The 13,188-nt window shown below is 35.4% G+C and overlaps 1 protein-coding gene across 5 annotated transcripts in view; it reads left to right on the plus strand.

The window, feature by feature from the left end:
- SMCHD1 (structural maintenance of chromosomes flexible hinge domain containing 1) overlaps positions 1-13,188 on the plus strand; it is a 142,049-nt gene that overhangs the window by 111,882 nt on the left and 16,979 nt on the right. For 4 of the 5 annotated variants that reach the window (XM_032859820.1, XM_032859821.1, XM_032859822.1 and 1 more), the window contains 3 exons: positions 1,628-1,737; positions 1,997-2,067; positions 9,191-9,362. In XM_032859820.1, the coding sequence (XP_032715711.1) occupies positions 1,628-1,737; positions 1,997-2,067; positions 9,191-9,362 (353 nt within the window). Of the gene's footprint in view, positions 1-1,627; positions 1,738-1,996; positions 2,068-9,190; positions 9,363-13,188 lie in introns of those variants that run through there. The other variant, XR_004382925.1, reaches the window with a different exon arrangement.

The following is a 13,188-nucleotide window of genomic DNA, read 5'->3' on the forward strand; positions in this document are numbered from 1 at the left end:
AATGGGAAAGAGATCCGTATCATTGATGAATATGAAACTCTTTTATTTGGAGTAAGAGTATAGATGCATGTGTTGTTTCCTGTTTATATCCTGGGAAGTAAGCTGTAATGATTTAGGTAGAGAAGGAACTGCCAGTAAGTTGAAATGTAAGAGACTATCTAGTTAGAATGTTTTATTATTTTAATATAAATCTGGTTTCTTTAAGTAATTATTTCCTCATTTACTTTTTAAAATGTTTTTAGGGAATAACCATGCAAACCAATTAGACATTTTCTTATCCAAATTTAAAAGTATTTTATGTATAGTCTGATTTTGACCTTTAAAGACTGAAAGGAAATGGTTAACAAAACAAAAAAATAAAATGTAGAACAGTATTAATTGATAATTTTCTCAGATTCTTAAAGCTTTACAGGTGGGTAGGGACTTAAGGAGAATAGGAACTCTAATATATTAAAGAGTCTACTGTGTTAGTAAACTAACATGTATTTCATTTTGTAATCTAAAAATAGTTTGAGGAAATAACCAGAATTTGAACTCAAATCTTTGTGCTTCTAGAATCTCCCACCTGCTACTGGTCACTACCCATTTTAAACAACACGGGAAATCCAGTCAGATCATAATTGCTGTGTTCATTAAGAGTAATACTTTTTGTGTAATAATTTTTCACTTTAGGAGGTCTTCTTTTATCAGTTGAATCCATGAAGACCAAGTTAAATATCTTTGATTTAGGGAAAGTCTGGATTTGGCATTTAGTGCTAATGCTTGCACTAGAAACTAGTTATCCTTTCTGTTCCTGGTATTGTGGCTCTTAATGGGTTGAGTTAACTAGCTCCTGGAGCCACCCTTACCCTCTAGCACCCCTACTTTCAAGGTGTGGGAAAAGCTCAGCCATGTGGAAGGGAAAAGTTCTGACACACTAGTCAGCCGCCACCTCTTGAAACCCATTGTTTGTCTCTAGGCTTCAGTTGTCGTTCTATATTCTGTGGGAAGGGACAGGGAGCCAGAGTACCACATTTACTTCCCTCACATGGGTCTCTGTGTTGGCCTTGCTTGCCTCTTCTCCTGTCCATGCTAGGGCCACTCTCCAAATGAGGTAGTCATTTTATTGGCACCCCCATTTAGGGCCAGCTTTAGAGGCTGCTTTTCTTTTTTCCCTTGTCAAACTCAACAGCAGTTAGTTTGTATTGATTTTAGTAGAACAGATAAAACCAGGTAGGTATTCTTATATAGTAAATATTCTCATTTTGAAGGGCATAATAGTTAATCATTTAAGAGTGTTACTTATGGATGGGTAATTGATTTAAATGATCACAATAATGATAAACAATATATACATATGTTTTTATATTATGTTTTTTAATTAGAAATATATATTTGTTTTAGGGGGTGCCTGGGTGGCTCAGTGGGTTAAAGCCTCTGCCTTCAGCTCAGGTCATGATCCCAGGGTCCTGGGATCAAGCCCCACATCGGGCTCTCTGCTCAGCAGGAAGCCTGCTTCCTCCTCTCTCTCCGCCTGCCTCTCTGCCTACTTGTTATCTCCGTCTGTCAAGTAAATAAATAAAATATTTAAAAAAAAAAAGAAATATATATTTGTTTTAATATATTTTTAAAATTTCTTTTCATTCAGACCTCTACCTCATTACCGAAATGGAAGATTGTATTTTAAACCCATTGGAGATCCAGTCTTTGCTCGAGATTTGTTAACATTTCCAGATAATGTCGAACATTGTGAAACAGGTAAAGGAAATTATGATGACTTTCTAATACAGATGTTACACTTACAATCCAAATATGCAAATTACTGGTTATGAAAATTTATGTTCTTATTTATCTTATAAGTTATAGTTTTATTGATCTTTTAATGTCTTATTTTTTATTGTTAAAGTATTGAAATAAAATTCTAATGTTACCATTCTAAGAAAATTTTGTAATATGTCAATATTTTAATATGACCAAAGAAGATGTCATAATTTTTAAAATTTATTGTATTTTTTAGTGTTTGGTATGCTGTTAGGAGACACCATTATTTTGGATAATTTGGATGCTGCCAATCATTATAGAAAAGAGGTATGTACTTGAATTTTTTTTTTATTTTATAGCTCTAATTTTAATGTGTATTTTTAAAGTTTAACAAGTTCAGGCCGTATTTTGAAATAATTTTATGATAATATTCAGATGACTAACCTTGTCAAAACCAATTTACATCCTATGGATTGATAAGCAGTATAAAACTGGGCACAATATGGGAATGAATGGGCCCAGGAAAAATTGAAATGAGATGTATTTTTGGGATTTGAAATTATCTAAAACTCCAGGCCAATTGATCTGCTTTTGATGATGTTATTGGAAAAAGATTATTCTCAGATAATGTTGTGGAAAGGTACTTTGGTGTAACCCTTACTTATTAGTTGTTAGGGCTGCTATGACAAAGTACCACAAACTAAGTAGCTTAAATAATAGAAATTGATGGCCTCATAGTTCCAGAGCCTTGAAATCCAAATTCAAGGTCTGGGCAGGGTTGATTCTTTGTGAGGGCTATGAAGCAAGGATTTGTTCTAGGCCTCTCTTTGGATTGTGGATGGGCATCTTCTCCCTGTGTCTGTTCACATATATGCCTATCCAGGTCCCCTTTTTATAAAGATATCACTTGTTAGATTAGGGCCTAACTTAATGACCTCATTTTAATTTGATTACTTCTGTAAAGACACTATCTTTAAATAAGGTCACAATTGGAGGAACTGAGGGGTTAGGACTTCAACATGGGAATTTTGAGGGACAAAATTTAACCCATAACTACTTTGAAGAGCAGTTTGTGATGTAAGTGTTTCAGTTATCTATTGCTACCTAGCAAACACCACAAAAGTTACTGGCTATAAATGATAACAACATCTTAGTTCTTAGGTCTCTGTGATTGTCTCCAAGTAGTGTTAGCTAGTTGCAGTGTTGGCTAGTTACGCTTGGGATGGTGGGAGCTCCAAAGTGCCTCACTCACACAGCTGGCAGTTGGTACCGGTTACTTTCTGGGAATTCAGCCGAGTCTGGCCAGAGACTCAGACTCAGGGTTACTGTTCTCACACACATCCCCTCCCCAGGGGGCTGTGGTATAGTACCATTAGGAATTTTTTTTTAGAAACTTTGGAGAATCTAGGAAATAGTGCCTTAAATCTGAGGCCTTAACAAAGAGACATCCTTGACTTGATTTGACATTTTACTGGCTGGGCAGTGGGATTTATCTTAGTTCTGAGGTTCTCCATTTCTTTTTCAAGAACATTTTGGTCACTGAACAGGCTGGAGATGAAAATCACCCTACACATCCAGACATAGAAATATTTCCTTGAAATTAGTTCCCATTTTTGTTTATCTCCCACTCCTACTGACCAGTTGATATTGGCTGCTGCCTAGGCACTCAGTTGGAGCTATAAGCTGACCAACTTGGGATCTTTCCATGTGAGTCTCTACTTGTCACTGCTTAGGCTTTTTCGATGGCATCTGGTTTTTAAGAAGGGGTGTTCCAAGCGGTTAAGACAGAAGCTTCAGGTCTCTCACATCCTAGCCGCAGAAAGTAAATTTCACAGTTCAAAATCTGGCTACCCCAGATCCAAGGAGTATGTGGAGAGGTGGAAATACACTCTCTCTTCCCCATGGGAGAAGGAGCAAAGAATTTGCAGCCATCTCTATACCATCACAAGGTACTGAAATAGTTTATCTTACAGACACACTCCCACAAGTATGTGGAGATATATGTAAGAATATCAGAGTAGTTAAAGAATTTATAATGGGAAACTTTGGAAATAGTCTTAAATGTTCATCATTTAGGATTGGGCAACTCCATTGTAGTAATTTATACAGTAGAGTTTATGTTACTGTTAAAAAAGCATATAATGAATTTCTGTTTCCTAACAAGGAAGGTGTACAAAATATATTTTTTGAAAAGTTTCAAAATTGTGTATAAGATGATGCCTTTAAAAAAAAATAAGCTTATGGTGGGGAGGGGACAGCAAAATGGATGAAGAGAAGTGAAATACACACTTCCAGTTATGAACTGAATAAGTCATGAGAATAAAAGACACAGCATAGGAAATATATTCACTTATACTATGATAGTTACGTGTGGTAACAGATGTTAGTTACACTTGTGAGCATAGCATAATCTACAGAGATGTGGGATCAATATATTGTGATATACCAGAAACTAATGTAACATTATGTGTAACCTATGCAATTTTTAATTTAAAAATATATGAGTTTATGTACTTTAAACAGACTGGAAAAATATGTTGTATACTGTTGGATATACTAAGGGTTATCACTTCTGTACTACTTATAAAAAAAGAAATCTACTCCAAAGGGGGGGCCTTTCAGAGGGCTCTTCTAGTGGTTGAATAAAATAATACATATAAAGCATTAAGCAAAGAGCCTGGAATATGGTAAAATTTCAGTAAAGGAACATTATCTTTGTATCTGAGATCCAGGGGTCTTGAATTCTTTAATACACAAGAAGTATTACATTTAATAAGTGTAGTGTTAGGAGCTTGGAATTACTAGGTGATAAACATGTGTGAAAAACATAGGCTTGCAAATTAACTGAAAGTGAGTAAGAATGTTTGTGGTTATGTAGGAGAAGACAGAGACCAGTTTAAAATATGAGCCAGTATCTATAAATAGTGTGTTCTAGAATCTTGGATACTTTAGAGATAATATACTCTCACTTTCTAAATGAGAAACTTTAAGCTCAAAACAAATAAAGAAACCAAATCACACCAACTTATGGTGGAACTAGAACTGTCAGAGAAGATTTTCTTTGGACTTAGCTAAGAGGAAGAAATAAATGTGCCCTGATTTAGAAGAGCTAAATTAGTGAGATTATTGCAAATAATACACCTAATTGAGGAGTAGTATTTGGCATCTTCATGAGTGTTTCCATGGGAACCTAATAATGGCTATAATGTACTATGCCAGAAAACAGTTGTAGATAGAGAAGCTGCTATATTCTGGTAGTGATTAGCATATTTATATGTCCTGAATTATGGAGTAGAAACCATACCCATTAAAAGTCATGACAACGGGGCGCCTGGGTGGCTCAGTGGGTTAAAGCCTCTGCCTTCGGCTCAGGTCATGATCCCAGGGTCCTGGGATCGAGCCCCGCATCGGGCTCTCTGCTCAGCCGGGAGCCTGCTTCCTCCTCTCTCTCTGCCTGCCTCCCTGTCTACTTGTGATCTCTGTCTGTCAAATAAATAAAATCTTTAAAAAAAAAAAAAAAAAAAAAAAAAGTCATGACAACATGGGATCTGTTAGGAGAGGATGAAAATCTCACTAGTGAGGATAGGATTAACAAATTGAATAATATCTAGAAGATTCTACTTAGTTCGGTTAATATTTGAACACTTGACTGAGACACAGTGGATGCTATTTACATGTTGAAAATTGGCTCTCCAGTGAAATGGGTGGTGGGAACCTGATTTGTAGCTTTTGCCCAAGGTGTAAGTCTTCCTATCACAGCTGATTTCCACCTGCCTATATGCAGCCATTGAATGAGGTGTTGGGGAGAGTAGGCTCTCACTGTGGTCCAGTATTCGCTGGCTCCAGCACACTATTAGGCACAGTACCAGGCACTGAGGGTTATACAGAGATGGACTAGACAACTCAGGAAATTCATGCAGAGATGAACTGAAAGGCTATTTCTGGCTATGTAACAGTAGGATATGGATCTTAATGTCTGCAAAAAGATAAGGTTTCTAAGTGATGGTCGAACTGAGAGAGGTAAGTAGAATACTAAAGCCGGGTTTTGGTTAGAGAACATTTGTCAAACTAATTGAAATTGAGCATCAGTTTTCATTCCTTTGAGAGGCTCAGAAGGTAGGAGACAAAACCCAGGGCTTTAACCAGAGTGGGGAATCTGATAAAAGATCCCTTTCCCAATAAACTGCATCACCCAAAGGGCTAAACTTTAAGTTGAGCAAAAAACCTGCCATTTCCATTTCAACTCCCAAGTGCCCCTGGAGATTGCAGGAAAATTTCCTCTTTTGAACCTTGGCACTAGGAGGAAAAGGGGAAAAAAATCATCAATATCAATAAATTGGTTTCCTAAAGCATTCATCAATATCAATAAATTGGCCTTTGTCTGTTTGCAACCTGCATTCATATTACTTGGGTGGTCTGAAAAATTTCAAGGCAAACATTTGGTTTCACATGGTGCTAGACTGGTAGTGTCCTTAGATACCTGATTGGAGGAAACACAGATTATCTGTGGAAGAATTCATCTTTATCTTATACCTAAAATGATTTCCATATTGAACTGGGCTGCATTCATACTTTAAGTATGTTTAATGCAATTCGAGAAAAGTATTGAAAGTATTGAAAATGAGAAAAGACCAAGTTGACTTGAAAAGATAAATAGAGCTTCTAAAACTAGAAAATATACATAAAAAAATAAGACTCTCACTGGGAATTAAGAGAGAATTAGTGAATTGGAAGGTAGATCAGAAAAATTGTTCAGAATGCAGCCCAGAGAGAGGGAAATTACGAAAAGGAGGAGGTTGAGAGTTCTGAAGGACAGAATGTGAAAATCTCAAATAGAAAATAAAATCTAATCAGACTACTAGAGTGGAGGGAGAAAATGATCATAAGGCAGTATCTGAAGAATCTAATAGGTGAAAACTTGTTAGAATTGATGAAAAGACACCAATCCATAGCTTTAAAAAAGAAATGTAGGGGCACCTGGATGGCTTAGTCAGTTAAGTTGCCAGCTCTTGATTTCAGCTCAAGTCATGGTCTCAGGGATCATGGGATCAAGCCTCACATCAGGTTCCACAGTCAGCATGAAGTCAGCTTGAGGATTCTCTCCCTTGACTCCTCTCTGCCCTCGCTAGATCTTCTCTGCCTCTGTCTCTAAAATAAATTAATAAACCTTTTTAAAAAATAAATAAGTAAACAAGAATGTAAAGAGTGTATGTGACAAAAGCTAGGACAGTATTTGTTCCTCAGAATTGTGTAGCAAATACTGATTACTTTCCTTCCTAAGTTTTGAATCAAGTCTTATAATTCCACCCGTTAAGTACTTTTCTAAAGCTTTTCTGAGAAAAGGCTTTTATGGCATCCCTTTGTAACTTTATTTTTGCTAGTGTTGGATACTGTTTTCTCTTCCTGAATATTTCATATTTATACTCCTTCAGCCTATCAGCTCCGTAGTTTATGCCGCCACCTCTTAGTCGCCACAGCCGTTTTGAATAGGTATTTCCCAGACCTGTAGGACTGTTACTCACTCGCTGAATTTGCAAAAGCTGTCATTACTTTTTTCGTCCTCTTGAGTGCTTCGAGGTGTAGAACCATAAGATCGAAGGATACTTTGAGAGTTGAAACTATCCATGAAGGATACTTTGAGAGTTGAAACTATCCATGAAACTATCCATGAACAATATCTGCAGAATTGTTATAGAAGGGAGCCAAACTCTCCTTTTTATTCGAAGCTTGTAACTCATCTGTTAACAAGAGAATGGACAAGTCAGAAAATAAATTTGAGTATGTATGTTATTTAAGATGGTATCAGATGCTTAAAAACATTGCCTGAGTCCTGATAAATGGATAGTACATGACTCCACTTTGTATTTTTAATGTTCACTTTTAAAAAACATATAAATCCAAAACAAAACTAAAATGAGATGTGATTGTTTGTAGAAACACAAAATTATAGTAAAACAAAAAGATTGATTTCACCAAAGAGTTCACCATTCTTTTCTTCAAATTTTCTTCAAATAGGCATCTTATTGCATTTAAATTTTCTTTTTAAGATTTTTTTTGTTTTTAAATAATCTCTGTACCCAACATGGGGCTCAGACTTCAAACTGCAAGATCAGGAGTCCCATGCTTTACTGACTGAGCCAGCCAGGAACCCCTTTATTTAAATTTTTTAAAAAGTATCCACTTCAGTGGGAAAACATTTGTAAAGTACCTTGAAATTATATTAAAATAATATATAAATAAAAATAAATAAAATAAATACTAGTCATGATTTTATATTATTTTTTCATTTACTACTATCTTTCATTTTTAAAAATCAAATTCAATATTTTTATTTTTATAATTCAGAGACTAACCCCAGTATTAGATTGAATTCAGTATTTTTACATATTATTAAATTATGTTCTTCAATCATTTTTTAATGTATATGTTCTGTTTCATTGTGTGGATGTATCCTAATTTATATAAGATGTTGAGACATGCAACATTCATATCTTTTATTAAAACAATGAGTGCACATTGTTCACATCTGTGATTTTCCTTCAGAATAAATTCTTAGAAGTGAATTGCTGGGTCATGCAAAATGTTAAGCTTTTTAATACTTAACTACATTTGCTTTGAGATGTGCTGTCCCAGAAAAGATTAGTACAAGAAGACCTTTCTCCCTAGCTCTCCCAACATTCAGTGTGGTGTGTATTAACAGTTTGAATAGTGGTAAGATCTTACTTGAATTCTACTTCTCTCATTCTACATTTTATTTTTGTCTATTTCCTAAACCTTTTTTGGAAGACCATTCTTAAAGATCATGAAATACTAAATCCAATGTCTTTCTTTTATTCTCTGACTTCTCTGAAGCATCTTATTCTTCACTGACCCTTCCTACTTCCCATTCCATGACTTAGGCTTTACTACATAATTCTAATTCAACTCCTCCCAACTCCCAAGAACTCCCAACTATGACGTTACTAGCTCTTTTTTCTTCCCATAGTTGAAATTATAGTATTATCCTCTAAAGATTCAGCTCTGTACTTTTCCATCTGTCTTCTTTAGGCTCATATTCTTTTTCTGCTCTCCTTTGGTCATCTGGAAAACTTTTATCTATCTAAAAGAAGGAAACTGAGAGAATGATACTGCCTTGATACTGCCCGATTTTCAGAACAGGGAGCTCTTTGGCTTCTCTCTTCCTTCGTCTTACCAATTAAGCCATCAGTTTGTTTCCATTTGCATTGTCACTATTCCAGTTTAGGCTGACACTTAAGAAGTAATCTAATTCATCTCACTGCCTCTGGGTTTTTACCCCAGTTCATCTTATATTTTCACTAGCTTAGTTTTGAACATACTAGCATGATCATGTCATTTCTAACCTCAGAACCCTTAAGTGATTTCCCCTTTCTTAGAACAACTGAAATACATTTTATAGGCTCGCTAATTAATATTCATTTGCTTACAATAGGTTGTTAAAATTACACACTGTCCTACACTGCTCACCAGAGATGGAGATCGCATTCGAAGTAACGGAAAGTTTGGGGGCCTTCAGAATAAAGCTCCTCCAATGGATAAACTTCGGGGAATGGTATTTGGAGCTCCAATACCAAAACAGTGCCTGGTCTTAGGGGAACAAATAGGTAGGTTGAATAACTAATTAAATAAAATTTCTCATTTGATTTCAGTCCTTTGGGGCTTGTGTATTGATACTCTAACATGAAAAATTAACCAGTAAAAATATGAATATAATGTTTTTGTCCAATACTTTGAACTCTCTTATATCAGGTAGTTTGGGATTATATAGAAGTAGGTTTTCCTTCTTTTTCATTCTTCTTATCTTAAAATAAAGAAAATACTGTCCTTAATCGAATGAGTTGGTATTTCATCACATCGTCATACTTTTTATATTAAAATTGGTAGCTGTCTAGATTACAACTAAGAACTTTAATTTTAGAGTGCATGACATGTGATTCCCTCCCCCAATTTCCCTTCTGCAGGCCTGTCCCCTTGTTTCTAGGCAGCCAGTGTAATTGCCTCTACATCTGTGCTCTGAAGTGCAGGTACCTTATAATAGGTCCCCTATAGGCTATAACTTAGAGTCTGCTCTTACTTTTATATAGTTCTAATATGCTTGGGTATCTACTTTTGTAGCAAGGAAGAGTTTGTTGTCATTGTTAACTTTAAAAAAATTCTTGACTACTCTAATAAGCACCTCTTAAAAGTGGAATCATAAAGTATTTGTCCTTTTGTGACTGGCTTATTTCACTGAGCATAATGGCTCCCAGGTGCATCCATGTTGTAGCATATGTCAGAATTTCCTTTCTTTTTAGGCTGAGTAATATTCTCTTGTATCTGTATACCGTGTTTTCTTAACTTTAGAATATACATATAGAAAAGTGTACACTTCATAAACACACAGCTTGGTAGATTTTCACAAAATGAGCGCTGCCCCTCTATTAAGGTATAGAACATGATCGATCCCGCAGAAAGTCTCTCATGCACTCTTCCTGTCCCTGCCCAATCTCCTCTTGAAAGAATAACAACATCCTTGCCTTAAGACAGCATGTCTGTTTTCATACCTTATGTAAATGGAATCATGCAATGCATACTTTTTTGTGTATCTTTGTTCATGCAACACTCTGTATGTGATTGTTTATTTTCATGGCAGGATAATATTCCATCATATCAATATACTGTAGTTTATTTCTTTTTTCTCCTGTTAAGGAACTTGGATTGTGTTCAGCTTGAAATTATTACTTCAGCCACCAGCAATATTTAAAGTTAATAGTTGGGAAAGATGTGGAAGGGTTGTTTTGTGTTCTTTTATGATATGGTCAGTCGGGTGCAGGTGTAAGAGGAGACCCAGGAGAGAGGCTCAGAAAAACAAAGTGTAGTATACTCATAGGTCTTAGAGACAGGGGGCATACCACTCATAGCCACATGGAAAAAAAACACAAATGTGGTGAGGAGGCAAAAAAATAAGAGCAAGGAGGGTGCTTAGGCCACAGCCTTTATTGAGGTTTCCATAGGAAAGGAAAGGCATGATGGGGCAAATGGCTTAGGATTGACTAGTTTGAATAATTTCAGTGGGTGATGGGCTGTAGGTATGGTCTCTAAGCAAAGGATGATGATTAAGGCAAAGGAATACTGCTTTTTGGGGTGCACAAGCCAGATAGAAGTGGTTTGGCTCTGGATTGGTTAGTTTGTATGCTAGCTAATTGGCTAGCCCCATAAGGGCCAGCCTTTACCCAGCCAGAAAGGTTTTAAGATGTCGAAACATCATAATACACAGAAAATTAAAATTGTGTATGACATAAAGGCTCATACTTCTGCTTATGATGTCAGTGAGTACATGCAAAAATCTTCTCTGTAGACAATAAGTGAACATCTAAACAAACTGTAAAAAGTAAAAAGAGAAACACAATTCACTCAGGGCTAGTGAATCAACATAAAAAGCTTCAACCCATATCAGTCGAGCACTACAGTTTATGGCAGTGGTTCCCAAGCAAAAGAATTACCTATGGAACTTTAAAAATGCACAGCTGTCAACTGACAATTTGCAGTTTCCCTGGGCATCTGAATGTTAGTATAACAGTATGAAGCATTATCTATAGGTTTTGGGAAGAAAACATTTAATCAAAAATTTTTTGCCCTTGTTAGGTTATCAAATATGTAAAGTTAAAAAAATAATGCAAGGATTTAAAATATAACAGTTACATGTCCTTCTTGGTAGATATCTTAAAAAATAAGCTGTACATGCAGACTAATGAATCAGCATTAAGAATTCATTTATTAGAGGCGCCTGGGTGGCTCAGTCAGTTGAGCATCCAACTCTTGATATCTACTCACGTCATGATCTTAGGGTCCTGAGATTGAACCCCTAAATTGGGCTCTGGACTCAGCAGGGAGTGTGCTCAGGATTCTTTCCCTCTGACTCTCCCTGGCATGTGTGCATTCTCTCTCACTCTCTCAAATAAATACATCTTTTTTAAAAAACCTCAAATACTAAACAAATGATTTAAAAAATCAAATGAAATCATTGAAGATTATTGATACGTATAAAATGCTTTTGGTTGTAAGCAATAGCAACCAGCCCTGACTGACCACTTTAAGCAAAACAGGAATGTACTGGCAGGAAACTGGAAGAAATCATTGATTCAAAGATTGGAAACAGCCAAGAGGATGACTTTGTGGCATTCAGCAACCTTGAGTTCCTTGCACCTAGACTTCAGTTTGCACTTTTTAACATGCTCAGATTGTACAACTCCTAGGAGAGGGAAATTCCCTCCTTAATCAGTTGGCCATAGTAAAGATCAGATAGAAGAGAGCTTTGAGAAATGTTTCTTGTATATTGTGGGATGGTTTGCCAAGAAAAAGCAATTTTCTTTCTACTAGTGTCTTCTAAGTAATTATTTCTTTAGTGTTTTGCATTATAGTATTTGATATGAGGTACGAGCAAATAAATCAGAGCATAAGATGAAAAAATGAGTGTGTATGTGTTATAAAATAAGGTAATTAAAAATAAGATCTTGAATAACATATAAATACATGAAATTTTTTCCCTAGAAAGCAAAGACACTTAGATTTTAAAAATCTAGCCCCAGGACGTATAAAAATTTTGTCATTTTTCATTTATTTGTTCGGTGCTTAATATATGCCAGAAGTATAGAAAAATTAGATGGAGTAACAAGAGAAACTATGGGAATTTAAATGACTTGCACAGTGCCACACAATCAGTAAACTAAAAAATAGGAATCTCTTATGTAAAGGCTATGTCTGACACTCCTTTATGTTCTTTATAAGGAATCTCCTAAACAAAATATAACGTGAAATAAATAATTAACAAAAATGTCATGTAAACATTGAATAGAAGAAATTGCCAGTAATGAATATTAATGCCAAAACTAACCTCAAGGTAAAGGCACTAAAAAAGAGCAAAGATAAATTCATTTTGGTAAAGATGTATTCCACACCACAAGTACAAGACTTAATAAACTTAATGTGATAAAATACAGAACCAGAATTTTTAAACTTGCAATAATAGAGATAGAAGTATTGTTTTGAGGAACCATTTTTCCATGACAGGTTATTAGTCAAAAACAAAGAATTATCATCTATTAAGTTGCATTACCAGCACTTTCTTAGGTCTTTATAGAGTATGTACAAAAATTGGCCATAATTTCAGAGGACCAAATTGCTACTCAGCAAAATGAGACTACAAATTTTAAAAAGCAGATCTTACCCAGCGTTTTGTAGCATAATGTAATGGAACTCTAAAAATAGCTATTCCTTTCTTCCCAAAGTAACTACCCCAAATAGCGGACCGTAAGAAGAAAGTATTTTGTCAAAAAAGAAAAAGTTTAAATGAGCATCACATATTAGATTTAAGAGACATGAAGACACCTGAGATCAAATATCAAATCTATAAGCTGAATGTTTTATTAGTAAATGAGAAAGAAAACTAAT

This window comes from Lontra canadensis, unplaced genomic scaffold (assembly GCF_010015895.1).
Source record: "Lontra canadensis isolate GAN:19392208 unplaced genomic scaffold, GSC_riverotter_1.0 scaffold17, whole genome shotgun sequence".
Classification (NCBI taxonomy): Eukaryota; Metazoa; Chordata; class Mammalia; order Carnivora; family Mustelidae; genus Lontra; species Lontra canadensis.